Source organism: Dermacentor silvarum, unplaced genomic scaffold, assembly GCF_013339745.2.
Source record: "Dermacentor silvarum isolate Dsil-2018 unplaced genomic scaffold, BIME_Dsil_1.4 Seq1040, whole genome shotgun sequence".
Lineage (NCBI taxonomy): Eukaryota > Metazoa > Arthropoda > Arachnida > Ixodida > Ixodidae > Dermacentor > Dermacentor silvarum.
In genome coordinates, this window is record NW_023605487.1 from 24,388 (window position 1) to 38,545 (window position 14,158).

The 14,158-nt window shown below is 45.3% G+C and overlaps 1 protein-coding gene across 1 annotated transcript in view; it reads left to right on the top strand.

The window, feature by feature from the left end:
• Positions 1–832: 832 nt before the first annotated feature.
• LOC119434397 (telomere length and silencing protein 1 homolog) overlaps positions 833–14,158 on the top strand; it is a 31,542-nt gene continuing 18,216 nt past the window's right edge. The window contains exons 1-3 of the mRNA XM_037701557.2: positions 833–1,041; positions 4,021–4,135; positions 14,067–14,128. Of these exons, the coding sequence (XP_037557485.1) occupies positions 911–1,041; positions 4,021–4,135; positions 14,067–14,128 (308 nt within the window). The 5' untranslated portion in view covers positions 833–910. The remainder of the gene's footprint in view (positions 1,042–4,020; positions 4,136–14,066; positions 14,129–14,158) is intronic.

Here is a 14,158-nt window from a genome sequence, read left to right on the forward strand (position 1 = left end):
GTGCGCTGAGGGGTCAGGCTTGCGCCGCCGGTATTCACACCTCCCCTTCTAGCATGGATAGCCACCCTACCGCAGAAGTTACCTCTGCTCCTCTTTGGATTATTCTTTGGATTGGATGCTTGTGGCTTGTTGCCCATTCATAACGAAACAATGAGGTCTTCCACTACGATGTCACGTAGCAATCTCGGAGCCCATGTGCTGTGAATACGTTGTGGAAATCTGGGGCGCGATCTTGTACGCGTTCCAAAATGGAACGGAGGCGTTCAGTTCCATCGAGCCGCACACGATTGGTCAATTTGAACGTCGCGGTTGAAATTGACCAATCGTGTGCGGCTCGATGGAACGAACCGCCTCCGTTCCATTTTGGAACGCGTACAAGATCGCGCCCCTGGGTTCCGAATCAAACACGCAACGTAAACAAGAAATCGCTTTATATAAGTAACAATAACAAATCTCAAAGGCTATGCTTTTGCCTGCTGCATGCGCCGGAAACAATTGCAGAATCCGAAAGCGCATTGTGTCACGATGTTTTTCCAGAAATTCCCTGCAATATTGCGAAGATTCCCTTTTTCCCTTTTGTCCAAAATGACGGCTGAAAATTTCCTGAAAAAGGGAAAATTCCCTGCACGGAACATCACTGGTTTGTATGGATGTTTTGTGAAGTAGCTAGTTAAAAAAAAAAAAAAAAAATTCTGACGTCACATTTTGAAAAGGAGGGTTGTTCCAATGCCTCCTTTACTAGTATTTACTAGGCATTGGTTGTTCTTTTCTCACCTTCTCTCAGCTCACGCATGCGCAGCGACCATGGAGCCCTCGAGGGCGACGTTCTCAGACGTCGTAATAACCACGACGACCAGTAGGTCGTGGAGGCGTTGGTCGTGGTAATAACATATAACATTTAACTCGGAACATGGCAGACAGTTCTGATGGGGATGCTTGTGTTGCGTTTAAAAGTGGATTGAGAAAACGCAAGTGTTTCAGGGAACGCAAGTCTTCGGTTGAGGATGGCTCGGGAAGCGATGGAGAAGATGATATTTCGAGGTAAGTCGGCGTGCATATTGATTAATAATTACATCTTCCTGTTTATTGGTTTCATACATCCCAAATTCTATTTGTTCAAACGTCGCTCGAAATACTTAATGTACAAATTCGTAATGTGGTTAAACTCTCTTGAAATTTCGTAACTGCATGTTATGCGGCTGGGCTGCCGCATTTTCGATCGCGATCGAAAGTGTACCGTGTGACACATGGGTTACCACAAGATCATCTAAAGGCATTCGACGCAAACGTTGTCATTGCGATGATGCGACTGATCGCATTTTGAGGAAAGATCCGGCGATCAAGTCACGCGATTTTTTTTTTTTTTTTCAATAAGCTTGCCTGATTCCGGGCCTATTTTTCTGGCCGACTTTATTGCGCTACTTCTAGCACTGCATAATCGCCGCTGTTGTTACCGACTCATCTGTGAGCTCTATGCATCTTGTGATTCGCCCATGCCAAAACTATTACACTTGCTAGTTCCCGCTCACTTCTAGTGTGTTCATTAAATTGGGGTACCTGCCTGAGGTTTGCTTTTTAGAAAGTGCGAAAAGCAGACGCCTTGCAGAGAACGCCACACAGGCTAGTGCTTGTCTGAAACGACAGGTCCGTTCGATTCGCCTGGACCCATTCCTTGAACCAGTTCACAGCGGTGCACGACAAGTAGAGAAATTGTGCTGCTCGATTTCTGCGGTGCAGGCGCAACGCGACACTCGAAACGGATGCCGAGGTGCAGGCGTTATGTTTTGTCCGACTAATGTGAACCGAATGCGTAAGTTTGAGAGGTGCTAAACCGCATCGGCTTCGGAAGCGCAAGTCCACCCCGCGCTTGCGTAGACGCGCGTAAGCGGGGCGTTCGTGTGCTTTGTCGTCTGCTGCTTCGCACCTGCAGGCCTGCACCAAGTCGGCACCGACAGCAGAGAGGCAGCAGCAAAATCGTAAACCAGCCCCTGCACCTTTTCTGCACCTTTTGAAACAAACGGCGTGGTTCAGAGCTGCACCGCTGAAGCGAATGGCAGGGTGCTTTCCTTAGCAGTGTATTTGTGTACTACGCACTCTCCCTCCATTGGCGGGGGTGAGAATAAGCAGAGTAAGAGCAAGTCAAGTTGTTAACAAAGTTGACAGGCAACGGGTGGGGGAACTGCTGTGTTTTCAAAAGCAGGGCTGATACAAACAAGTCCCCTTCTCAAAATGGCTTCAATGCATTCCTTGTCCTACCACTGTTAACCCGTTAAGTGCTGGCGAAAAAATCCAAAATGCATTCAGAAAATGACATTTCTTTTTATTGCACATCTGGATAGCGATTTTTTTGCAGACTCAAAAATATGACATGGGGCTGTAGTAAATGTGCAACTTGTGCCTGAAAATGCATAAATTTGAAATGAGGAAGTGCTGGTAGAAGGCTCCATCCATATGATTTCTTTTATTGCCAAGTCGTATCGAAACTATTGTCATAGTAGGCGACATCAGACTCACCTGATGTGCCTATAGCACAGGAAACACTGTCAGTGCTTCCATGCAGGAGCAGATCATCTTTGGAGCTTGGTGACTCATTAAAATGTAAGCCGCGCTTTTTTAAATTTCTACGGGATGAACTTAGACGAATGGAGTGTGTATGTCATCTAGCGACCGAAGAGAAAGTCGGCAGAACGTCAAAATCAATTGGACCAGCCTGGCCCGTTACTGGCACTTGGAAGTGCGCCCAAACATGCCGACGGGAAAGACTCATCCTTGGAACTGACTGAGCAACATGAAAAACTCCAGATACAGCTTTCTGTTGCTACATAAAAGTGTTCTTCCGAGCGTATAAGAAACCCGCGGATACACGCAAAGTGCTTCGAGCAGCCAGTCATGCAGGAATTTTGCATGTATTCGCGGGCTTCTTTCACGCTCTGAAAAACATTTTATGCAGCATGGATTGAGCAACAGAAAGCTGTATCGGGAGTTTTTCATGTTGCTCTACAATTTTCTCACTGACACTTTTAATCTAATTATAATATTTGAGAAGTTGATTAATTATGTAATTAGGCAGAATGCTAAAAATAATCTCAGTCAAGCGACGCCAAACAACATTACCTTTGTTCTGTTCCGCTATGTGGCATTTGAATATTTTTAAATCTTGGTGCATGATAGATGGGATGCCCTGTATATTGCAGCCTCTCTCGTTTGTTTCAGCACTCGAGAAGGCATTTTACACGTCGCGCAAAAGTCACTGCTGATATAGACGGTAAAGGCATTATTAAATACCTGAAGCTGCAATCACGACGTCTTACAGTGTCAGCTGGCGCAATACAATTGCATGCCTTATCTAATCCGAAAACACGGTTTCCAAGCGCGCACACATGAAAAAAGAAATGTTACAAAGTAAGCGAAGACAGCAACGTCGGTGAGTGTGTCTCAACTTCCCCAGTGCTCACACTCTCCACATGGCTGTGTAAGGCGTTCATACAAAATGAAAAAAAAAAAAAGGGGGGGGGGGGGGGCTTACTGATAACGCAGCAGAAAGCACAGGAGGTGATTCCACCTAGCAGAACAGTACAGCCAAGGACACTTGCGCTGGACTGCACGCACATGCATACTCTTGGCCATTTCGCCGATGTTCTCCCTTGCATTGTGCTGGCCGGTTGTCCTGCTGATATTACTGCGCGATATTACTAAAATTGCAAGGGTGTACATTCTTCATGTGTGAGCTTATGTTTACTAAAGATGGAAACATGCTGAAAAGAGTTTGAACCATTATTGCTTGTTTAAGCTACAAATTAATGTTAAAGGAATAAAACAGTTTGTCATGAAGCTGGTGCTTGAAGTTTGTTTCGCTGTGTGGGGTGACAGCTTTTACTATATCTCTTTTGGAAGAAACAATGAAGCAGGGATGTTCGACAATGAATCTAACTAAGTAAGAAACAAGAGATTGAATTTTCAACCTCATGCCCTAGATAAGCTCGAGATATCTTCACCGATGAAGCGCTCTGTTTGCCGCAGGGAAATCCTTCAAGACACCAAGGAGATCCAAAAACTTCGTAAGCGGCCCAATGGTGTCAGCGTCATAGGCCTCAACTTGGGCAAAAAGCTCACTGCCAAGGAGGAACTTGTGATCGTAAGTGATCTGCCCTTTTATGTACGGACTTCCAGGTGTGCTTCTTGATGCAGAAAGGATCAGTGAGGAATGCATACCTGCCAACTCTCCCGAATTTTCACCACATCTCCCGATTGTACGGCTGCAACCTCAAATCTCCCAGAAAGTGGCTGCCACACCACAGCGCTTTTTTTTACACGCTGTCGCTATAATCCTATTACGCTCTATAATGTAACCATGTGGGAAAGCAGCGCGGGAGCAGTTAATCACCAGCATGCACCTTGAATCGAAGTAGCGGCCGCCGGCACTACCACGAATGCGAGCAACCGACAGGCACTGCCATATTGGATTTTCCGAATTGGCTCGTCTCAAGCTAGTTAGCGCATTTTTAGCAATCCAGTCGTTAAATGATCGTGGGTGCCTAGGCTTCCGTTGGCCTTGTCAAGTCATCGAGTGAAGTGTGGAACGCCGTGTGTTTCTCCGAGTTTAGTTGGAACAATCGATGGCGCTTTCAAAAGCCAAGAAGTACTTGCAAGTATTTCTGAGATCATACATGACTGAGTTCCGTGCTTTGTCATCTCGTGGAAAAGTGACAAGTATGGATTACACTGTACCCCATGCTGTTGTGATGTGAGCTCTTTGCATGCCGGCAAAACATTTTTTTTTGGGGGGGAAGGGGGATTCAAAAAACATTTTTGACCCCCCCCTCCTTTGCACGGCGGTCTCCTGAATTTTCATGTTGCTAGGTTGGCAGGTATGGAAAATAAAGGAAAAATGCACCAGAATATGTGGCCTATGTTCCAGTATACTCTTGTTATCGAGCAGTGGTTGTTTTGGAACAGGCCCAGCCTCAAGGAACAAGTCCCCAGTGCATTTTCGGCCGTGCTAGCCACAGGAAGTGCTGTGATGAGCACACTTGGGCAATGAGCGAGGATTGCCCCCAGTTTCTCCTCCTGATGATACCAGCCAAGGCTGTAGAACCCTGGTGGCTTTATCTAGAGGGCAGTGATAATACACGAGTGTGGCGGCTGAAATATATGCACGTGGTGTTGCATGTTCGCACTGTGTGTCTTTCATTTACTGTATCAGTTTATGAAGTGGGAGCTAGCATGTGTGCTACCTCATTTCCTCTTGTGAAGCGTGTGTTCGCGGGGAAAAAAATTGCATAATTGTGGCAGTGTCATTAGCCCTGTTGATAAGTGTGATGTTAATCCATGGTCTTGGGAACACAAACATTTGAGGTAGTGTTCCCTGCTCAGCATAGCTCTGTATATCAGCTTTTTACTCAAACAGTAGTGATGAGCTACAAAGTAGACTAAGTGTCATGCTTTATCCGGAACTTTTAGTAAAATATGCTAGCAGTAGTACACGAGTCATCGCGAAAGCAGGCAGCTTTATGCATGCCTAAAAAATTGCATTTTTATTTTGGAGGAGAATTTCTAATGCTGGAAAAACTTGTGGCTTAAAACAAGTTGCACAGCTCTGATATGGTGGGCGACGATTAAAATTTGTGTCAAAATGAGTGCAACAGACATGTTCTGTGTACTGAAATGCAACAACATTACAAACTGCTGGATCAATTACACAGCAAGCCTAATGGGTTGGACTGCTTCCTGCAGCCATTGTGCATTTGTTTCTGGAAGCAACACCTGTCCTTGTTGAACCAAACATCCATATTGCGTTTATTTAGGAGGCAAGTAAGTACCATTCACCTACAGTTGTCACCAACCAGAATTGCCTCTTTGGAATAGCGCAAGAAAACAAGAAATGGATACCACGCTAGAAGTTGTTCCTCACTGGACCTGGACAAAATGAATGCTGCAAGGACTGACTACGGAGCTGCGTTAAATATTTTGTTCCTTCTTCTGGCAGGAGGTTGCAAGATCACTTTCAGTTAGCAGAAATATGCGTGAGCCACTTGATGTAATAGGAATAAAATGTCGCAGTTTCGCCCGAAAGGCGAAGTATCGATTGTGATAGCAAATTAGTAGAGAGCTATTCGGAGTAGGGATAGTAGTTTTATCGGCTGCATAAACCTGGACACATTGGCTTACTAACTCAATTAACAATCGTGGTGTCAGCGCGCACAAGCAAACATGAATAGATCACACTGAATTACCGCAGCCAACGACTGTCAAAAATTAACGCTGGCAGCAAGCGCAGGTTCGCGCGGTCTATCGCTTCAACGGAAACTGAGCGGCGAATGCACAGCGCATACAAAGGTCAGCCGTGTGGAGATAAGAGACGGTGCGGGCGACCGGCACCGTCGGGCAAAGGAGAAGTTGTTGGCAGAGAAGAAGCTGCCCCCCCCCCCTCTACCCGTTTCTTGCTTTCGCGTGGGAGATTGAGTGGCAAGATACGCCTTTGGTGCCGGAGCACAGCGCCGCCTCCCTCCCTCCCATACCCCCACGGCCTTGCGGGCGACGGTCGCGTTTGCTTTCCACCGTGCGTTCGCTCTCACGGCTCTCACAGCTCACGGGGGAGTTCGCCCTCCGTGATAGCGCGCGTCGCCCGCGCTCTTTCGCTCGCGCATACGGCGCGCGGCGACGATTTTATCGCCCTTGAAATGTATACGGAACCTGACGGCGACGCCGACGGCAGAAATCCGGTTGAAGTGTCCATATAATTGCTATCGCAATAATAAAATTGCTAGAGTTGTGGAATGCAAAAAACTCTTCTACAACAATTGTAATGTCTTGCTTGCTTGCATAAAAAGAACATTCTACGGCCGCACACATGACAACTTGTCTGTGGGTGGCTGTGAACCAAGTAGTCAAGCAGATTCTGTCTAAATGGAGAAATCATTTCGCTCGACTGCAGCCAATTTGATTACTCTTTGACTTTTAAAAGAAAAAGTAAAGAGTGTAGGAAAGAGATGCTTGATTAAAGGGCAACTCCGGCAATTTTTTGACCCTGTCCAGGTAATGGAATATTTAGGTCCCCCCCCCCCCCCCCCCCCCCGTTACGTGTCTGATAGTAGCGTTCTTCCGCAGGTTTGAAAGTAATTTTAAGTAAGCAAAAAAGTGTAAAAATGAAACCCGACTGAGCAGCCAAGCGAACCTCTTCGTGTGGCGTCACGAGAGGCACATAGCGAAAAGGGCTTGCAAGGCATGCCGTTCTCGCTCGCGGGGCGAACAAAACCGGTAGAGCACTCAGCTGATTTGTGACCGTGCCTGACCTTCGGGTGACAATGTCAGCTGCACCAGCTCTTCGGGTTAGTCAAAACAGTGACGGCTATGATTCCGACAAATTCAATAGCCACGAATTGCCATTCCCATTCGACCCGCCAACACGAGAGCCAATGTGCCACATATCGCGCTGCAGCAAGAAGGTAGCACTAACCACTGATATCTTACGTGCCGCTTGCTATTTTAGGTGTTCTATCCCTTCTTAGGGAAGTGATTTCCATACTCAATGTAAGATGTAGAGCATGACTTTCCGCATTAGTATCCCGCAAGAACGCCGACCGGTGAATTTGTTTACATCAGCAGGTACAGCGACTGTTGGTTGTTCGCTTGAGAAATAATGCTAGCTGCTCATCATTGATGCCAGTTAATGTTGTAACATAGCAAAACACGCACATTTTGTGCATGTAAGCACCTTCGCATCACTGAGTTGGGCTGATACGAGTGACCACACACTGTCGAAAACAGCGAGCGAGACCGTAGCACGGGAGCGTTGTTAAGCTGCCTACTTATCATTCTTTTTATTCTCTTCGTGTACACAATTAATGTGTCCCGTAAAGTGGACGTAGATTAGGACATCACGCGCACGATTGTTCGCTTAGAGAACACGCAGTTTTCTTGCAGAAATGCTGATGCAAGTACTGACACCGTTGGCAGCTGAACGAGGCATTTGTTTACGCTGTCGTATCGAAAGGGCCTCCGCTTGCTGCCCATTTGGGATATCGGGCAAGAAGTGCACCTCAGAGGCTTAAATAATGAGTCGGCATAACGGTATGTAAAAATACACCCGTGTACGTAGTTGCATTTAATTTGGGGAAGTGCCAGCGAGTGCGACTGGCCGCGTTTGAGAACGGCAAGGTACCAATATTGGCAGTGTGCCGTGTCGTCGCTTCTAGCTTTTTGTGTGAGCACTGTGCAAAATGAGGAATGGTTTATTTCAAATACGAATGGTCAAAACTGAATTACAGAAGCAGTTTGCTTCATCCGAATGGCTAAATAACTTCATGTCGGTCGCTCGGGTCCGCCAGCAGTAGATGCACAAACTTGTTAACTGTGATAGGCTTAAATTCGGCCGATCGACATCGGCTCAAACTGTGAGTGCGGATGGCGAGGGCTGGAGTTCGTGCAGCCAAGAATGCAGCACCACTTGCCTCCCATCTCTTCTTGCCCGTCCACCCAGAATGTAACTTTTCGCGACGGCAACTTTTCATGCCAAACACTAGCTGACTATCACTAGCTCATTCCTTTGCCCTGTCCTCGGCCATTCATTCCAAGCATGCTCGGCGTATACCTTCTTTTACGTCGTAACGCAATTTGCCCAGTAGCAGAGGAGCAGGCAAGGCAGGTGTTTCGAGGGAATGAACGAAATTCATTTCCAAAGAATCTGTGCAACTCTCAAGCCTTACGTTTTCAAGAAATCACAGAAGCATGCAGAAGAACACATTCAGAAAATTTCATTCACATCCGTTGACTTCAAAAAAAAAAAAAATGGCTGGAGTTGCTCTTCAGCCCATCCGTTATTTTAAGCAAAATTATTGAAAATTGCAAAATTTCATAAACTCACTTTTCAGTTTATAACTGTAAAAGTTGATATCACAGTTTTGTCAATACACCTTTTGTGACAATGAAAGGGGACAGCATTGATGCAATTATAGATTTTAAGCACAAGTTCTTGAAACCCTCGCAAACGTAACAATTTCTCATAAGCTGTAAGCTCGGGCTGTCGAATCCCACGATAACCAAAGTGCAAGCTAACAAAATTCTCGCCTCAATGAAACATTTTTGTATCCCCGGTGAATCCCCATAGGATTCAATGCATTTGACATTCCAACGAAATGTCACACATATGCAGTCCCGTATTAACGTAATTTGCTGTAACATTAGTCCCCGTATTATCTAGTCGTGTACCGCTAAAAGAGTTCACAAAGTGCTCAAATGCGTTTTCTGTCCATTTAAATTGCATACAAATGCTGCAACAGCATGTGGCCACCACCATTTTGTTTACAAAAGCACCAGAAACGATTGCATGCCCCAGAAACATGTGGCCACCATCGTGTATGTTGGCTGCTGTGTTTCAAATGGTGATCAGTTGCAGTTGTCTTGTTTGCCTTCCTTCACCTATCACAGGCAGCATTGAGCAGGCCAGGCTGTGGCAGCTGTTGCGATTGCCCTCTGCTAGTACGAGATTTACCCGGTTGTAGCGCTTTGGCACTATGGTTAGTTTACATTCGTGCTTGTGGCTTCATTTTGCTGCAGTGTGTCGGCTTTGAAGCAATTGTATATTTTTAAATGCAACAGGATTCTCTGCAAGTGCATAATTGTTGTAATTTGTAGCATTTATATTTGCAAAGTTACAAAGCCATTTGAAGCCAGAAGGTTCATGTGTAGATTCTAGCATTTTACAACTAGCGCTCATTAGAGATATTACCTATAATTAGCAGAAGAAAACTTAAAAACTAATTTGTAGAGCGAAGCCAGGTTCCCAGTTCTTTATTGTCTGGGTGAAGTTGATGAGTGTTAGGATTGCTGAAAAAGTTTAGTGCGAAGTGCTATGTGTTTAGTGCTATAATTGTGCCAAGCTCGGTGGTATTCTTCAGAAATTTAGAGCCTGTAGAATCGTAGCCTGGTGATGAATGCGATTTCACATTGTCAATCAATCTGGCAAGAGCAGCTGCATAAGTAATAACTCGAAGCTTGGGTAAGTAATCACATTACGCCATAAAACTCAAATCTGGGTTAGGTATACAAGAAAAGTTTTTACTAAACTGGGTTTGCAAAATAGTTGTGCATTGGGTCAATAGGAACAGGTTTGTCGAATGAGTTAGTCGGGGTGATATCATCTGTAGAAGGGTTCATGATGCGCCAGAATTTAGATACATTAGTGTTTGACACCGAAGGAAGAACGTTAGTCAAAACATTATTAACGTTCCTCTAGTCAGCTGCACCTTTCTATTTTGCCCATTGTGATTTGGTTGGCGATTGGTTAGTTAAGGGGATATGACGGTCGAAAAACCGAGATTTTTTTCCGAAAGAAGTCGATTTTGTGTTTTGTATTCCTCCAAGCCTCCTTTTTTATTGAAAAAGCAAAGCTGAGAATCAACTAAAAGTTTATAAAAACTCAAAAAGCACTCACCATGGCTCGTGAAAGTGCGAATTTACCCAGATTTCACGCACGTGGAATTTGGCTCCGCGGCGTTGCCTGGTCTTGAATTGTCGCGGGTGGTGTAGGCCTAACCGTCTTCTCCCAGAGCCCACTTCGGCAGTGCCGCATTTTTGCTGAAAATGCAGGGAAAAATTTTTCTTCCGCGCCGGTCTAGTGCGCGACTTTTTTTTAACTGTCAAATGTGCTTTTCTCAGTTCTTCATTTTGTAGCATCTTTAGAGCTCGAGCACTAAAATTTCTCCACTTTGTATAGTCTGAACATAATGAAATTTGTCAAGCTTATGCTTTAACATGTCCTCAATTCAAAGAAACAACTTCCATATCTTTGCACAAACATATTCGGTAAGATAATTTCAAAAATTTCTTCGCTGAGAATGGTGAAACTGAAACTCGGCATTGGAAATTTTTTCTAGAGTAAAACACAAATGCTAAACCTTATTTTTTTCCTTCATTGAATTATACCATTCATTGGGAGCAATATGAGCTATTTTTTGTGTGTTCTTGTGCTCACTGTTATCGCCTAAGCTTGCACAAAAATTCATTGTTTTTACAGATGCATGGTGTGCAAGAAATTAACCTCATTGTTGTCAAAAAACTTAAAGCATATTTGAAAAGACGAGCGCTAACTCTGTAAATGGTGAAAGTTTCATTTAGCTGTCACAAATATTTAAAGAAAAACTTTTTCCGAGTAACATCTCGAGACCCTTAACTCTTCCCGTACCGCGCCCATTGGGCACCACTAGCTGTCTATCAATGGTTTGAAACGGCACTTTCGAGACTTTCCACGCTGCTATCGGACATGAAGGAGGAGAACTATATTTTAGTTTTCTAAGCAGTTGCAACAGAAGATGCAACCATAATGCAACTCATGCTGATAAAGCGTTTGCATGTCGTAGGTTGGCTCGAAAGCATTCCGGTGAGGCCAATGTTCGCGCGTTCGCATCAAATAATAAATGAGGGACCAGACTAACCCCGCTATGACATTCACGCCCCGGGCCTTCATCCGGGACGCGGAAAAAACAAAAGATACATCTGCTTTGCTTTCTTTATGCCTGCATGACTTAGCTGTAAAGTAGTTTTTGACTGCACAGTAAAAAAGAAAAGTATAGCCAAGCCAGCAATCCAGGTTCGACCCGATCCAATCTGTGCTGAGCGGCCACCATGTGGCCACTGTTCTGTCAACAAGGTATGTAGGATGTGATCCACAATGCCGACTACAATGAAGTTATGGCGAGCAGACTTTGCATTCGGTCCTAATGGTGTCGTCCGGCACTGCCTGATCCACGAGTACTCCGAAACGCTCGAGTTCACCCAATCAAGGTTAAATGAGCACTTTATGGCGAGCCGTCAGCGTCTGTGTCAGCGTCTCGACGACGACGACGATGTTGCCCCTCGGCTGCTTAGCACGTGCGAAGCAGCCGAGGGGCAACATCGTCGTCGAGACGCTGACACAGACGCTGACGGCTCGCCATAAAGTGCTCATTTAACCTTGATTGGGTGAACTCGAGCGTTTCGGAGTACTCGTGGATCAGGCAGTGCCGGACGACACCATTAGGGCTGAATGCAAAGTACGCCACAAGACTTTCTCACTCAGCAACATGGGCAACACAGCAGTCGCCAGCCATGCTGCAAGCAGGAAACACCGATCCACTATGAGATCGTCGCAGAGTGCTAGCCAGATGCACCTTCATACATATTTTAGTGCTGGGCTCAACTTAATCCGCCTGTTCCATGATTGCTACTACCGATCGTGCCCTCGCAGTACATAGCACGACCACCCAAAGCGCTCCTGCGAATCCTCTGGCCGTCACGCCAGACATGAAAGCTTCTGTAAGTAGTTTTGTGGTGAAAAAATGTCACAAAAGCTGAAATTGTTTGGTGCCTGAACGCTGAAGCAATACATGAATCATTTCATTCAGCAGCAGCGTCTGCAACACTTTTCCCTTTGATGTTTCCCACGTGCAACATCGCGAAGAAAATTCAACTTGGGAATGACAAACTCAGCTGTACAATTTGTCACGGTATTGCCCCATACTTCCGAAAAAGGCTGGTGTTGAAGCTTGATGCTGTGCCACACATGGCTGTGGCTTTTGACAAGTCCCTGAACAAAATTGAACGAAAGGTGCAAATGGATGGAAAGGTTCGAGGACCCAGCTGGATGCCAGTGTGAAAACCCGCTACCTGACGTCACATTTTTTTTATGTCATAGTCGTGCACAAGATTTTGCAGCTGCATTCAGAAAAGCATTTAGAATATTTAGCATGCAAGAATGTTCCAAATATCAATGGATGGCCCGAACATTAATGTGCAGTTGTTGAGGTGCCTGGAGGGGGAGCTTGCTGCATGTGATGCGAGTCAAATATTCTGTGAGCGGCACATTTAAAACAGGACACAGTGGGACATTGTGGTATTTCTTCGCACCATATACCGTATAGACTCGTGTAAGGGTGCACTTTATTTTCACAATTTTGATGCGGTGTGGCCCATACTTTGAAACCTTGCTAAGCAGGCTCGTGCCTACCGATCTCGGCCCATAAAATGAGGTCACTGGTAAGCTCGATTATGACTGAAGGGACGTGTTTCACGAACACAAATGGTAGGTTACAATTTGACTAGCCTATTTGTTCATAGCAGGTTATTGGTGGTTATTAATAGCAGGGGTTTGTTGATTCATTACGTGTGCAAAAACCCATAGCTTGCACTCTTGCTCTTTTTTTGTCGGTAACGTCAATACCTGCATCGAAGCGCAGTTGATCAGCCTGTTCTAATGCCGCTCACAACGTTCATCACTAGCATGATGGTTTCTGACTGATCTCCTCAGCTGCAATCAGAACTGTCAGGGAATACACATAGAATTCTCAGGGAAAACCGGGAAAAGTCAGGGAAATTGGTAAAAGTAAGTTGGTAGACACCCTGATGTTGTCTTTGTCAAAACCTTGTAAAAAGACAACCATAAATTCAGATAATTTGCAATTTATTGCATCATCTTGTGGTTGTGAATAATTTTCTTCACCTTGTTAGTTTTCATTGTGGGTGCAGTACTTCCACTTGAGCCATGCTGTATTGTGACACTCTCCTGTGACGTGTCCCTCTCTGCCACATTTAAGGGGGGAAATAGTTCTTTAGGCCTAAAATCACCAAAAAATTTTTCTTTGTAAACAGTTCTTGCCAGTTATACGGCGTCTAATCTCGTCGGCCGACAATGGGGTGTGGCAGTCCTTTATGGCGTGGTCACGGTAAGCGCACAGCAGGGATGGTTCAAGTGCAAGTACGGCACCAAAAATTATGTTGAAGACGGAGACTGCAGCCCGTGAGATGCGGTTTATTGATCGAACAGCCAAGCTGGCACTTGCACGACACCCTCTTCTTCTTCATTAATGCACTTGGCAACACTGGTCTGTCCACCAATGCAGAGCTGCGCGGTCCCTGTAATTGCAGTGCACCACATGTTTTTTGTGCACTAGTGTGGCAGTACCTTTACAAAGATGGGGGTATAGGGAGGTGCACAATTTGCAGTCTGCCTAATACGATCACATTTCACTTGTGATAGCAATTCAAAACAAGCCTCTCTAGCATTGCACCCTGTTTTTCTGATAACTTTGCAGGATGACCCTTTCAAGTTAAAGACTGGTGGCATGATTGACATGAAGGCTCTCAAAGGGAAGAGGTAAGCCACATGTATTCATCTTGTGCCCTT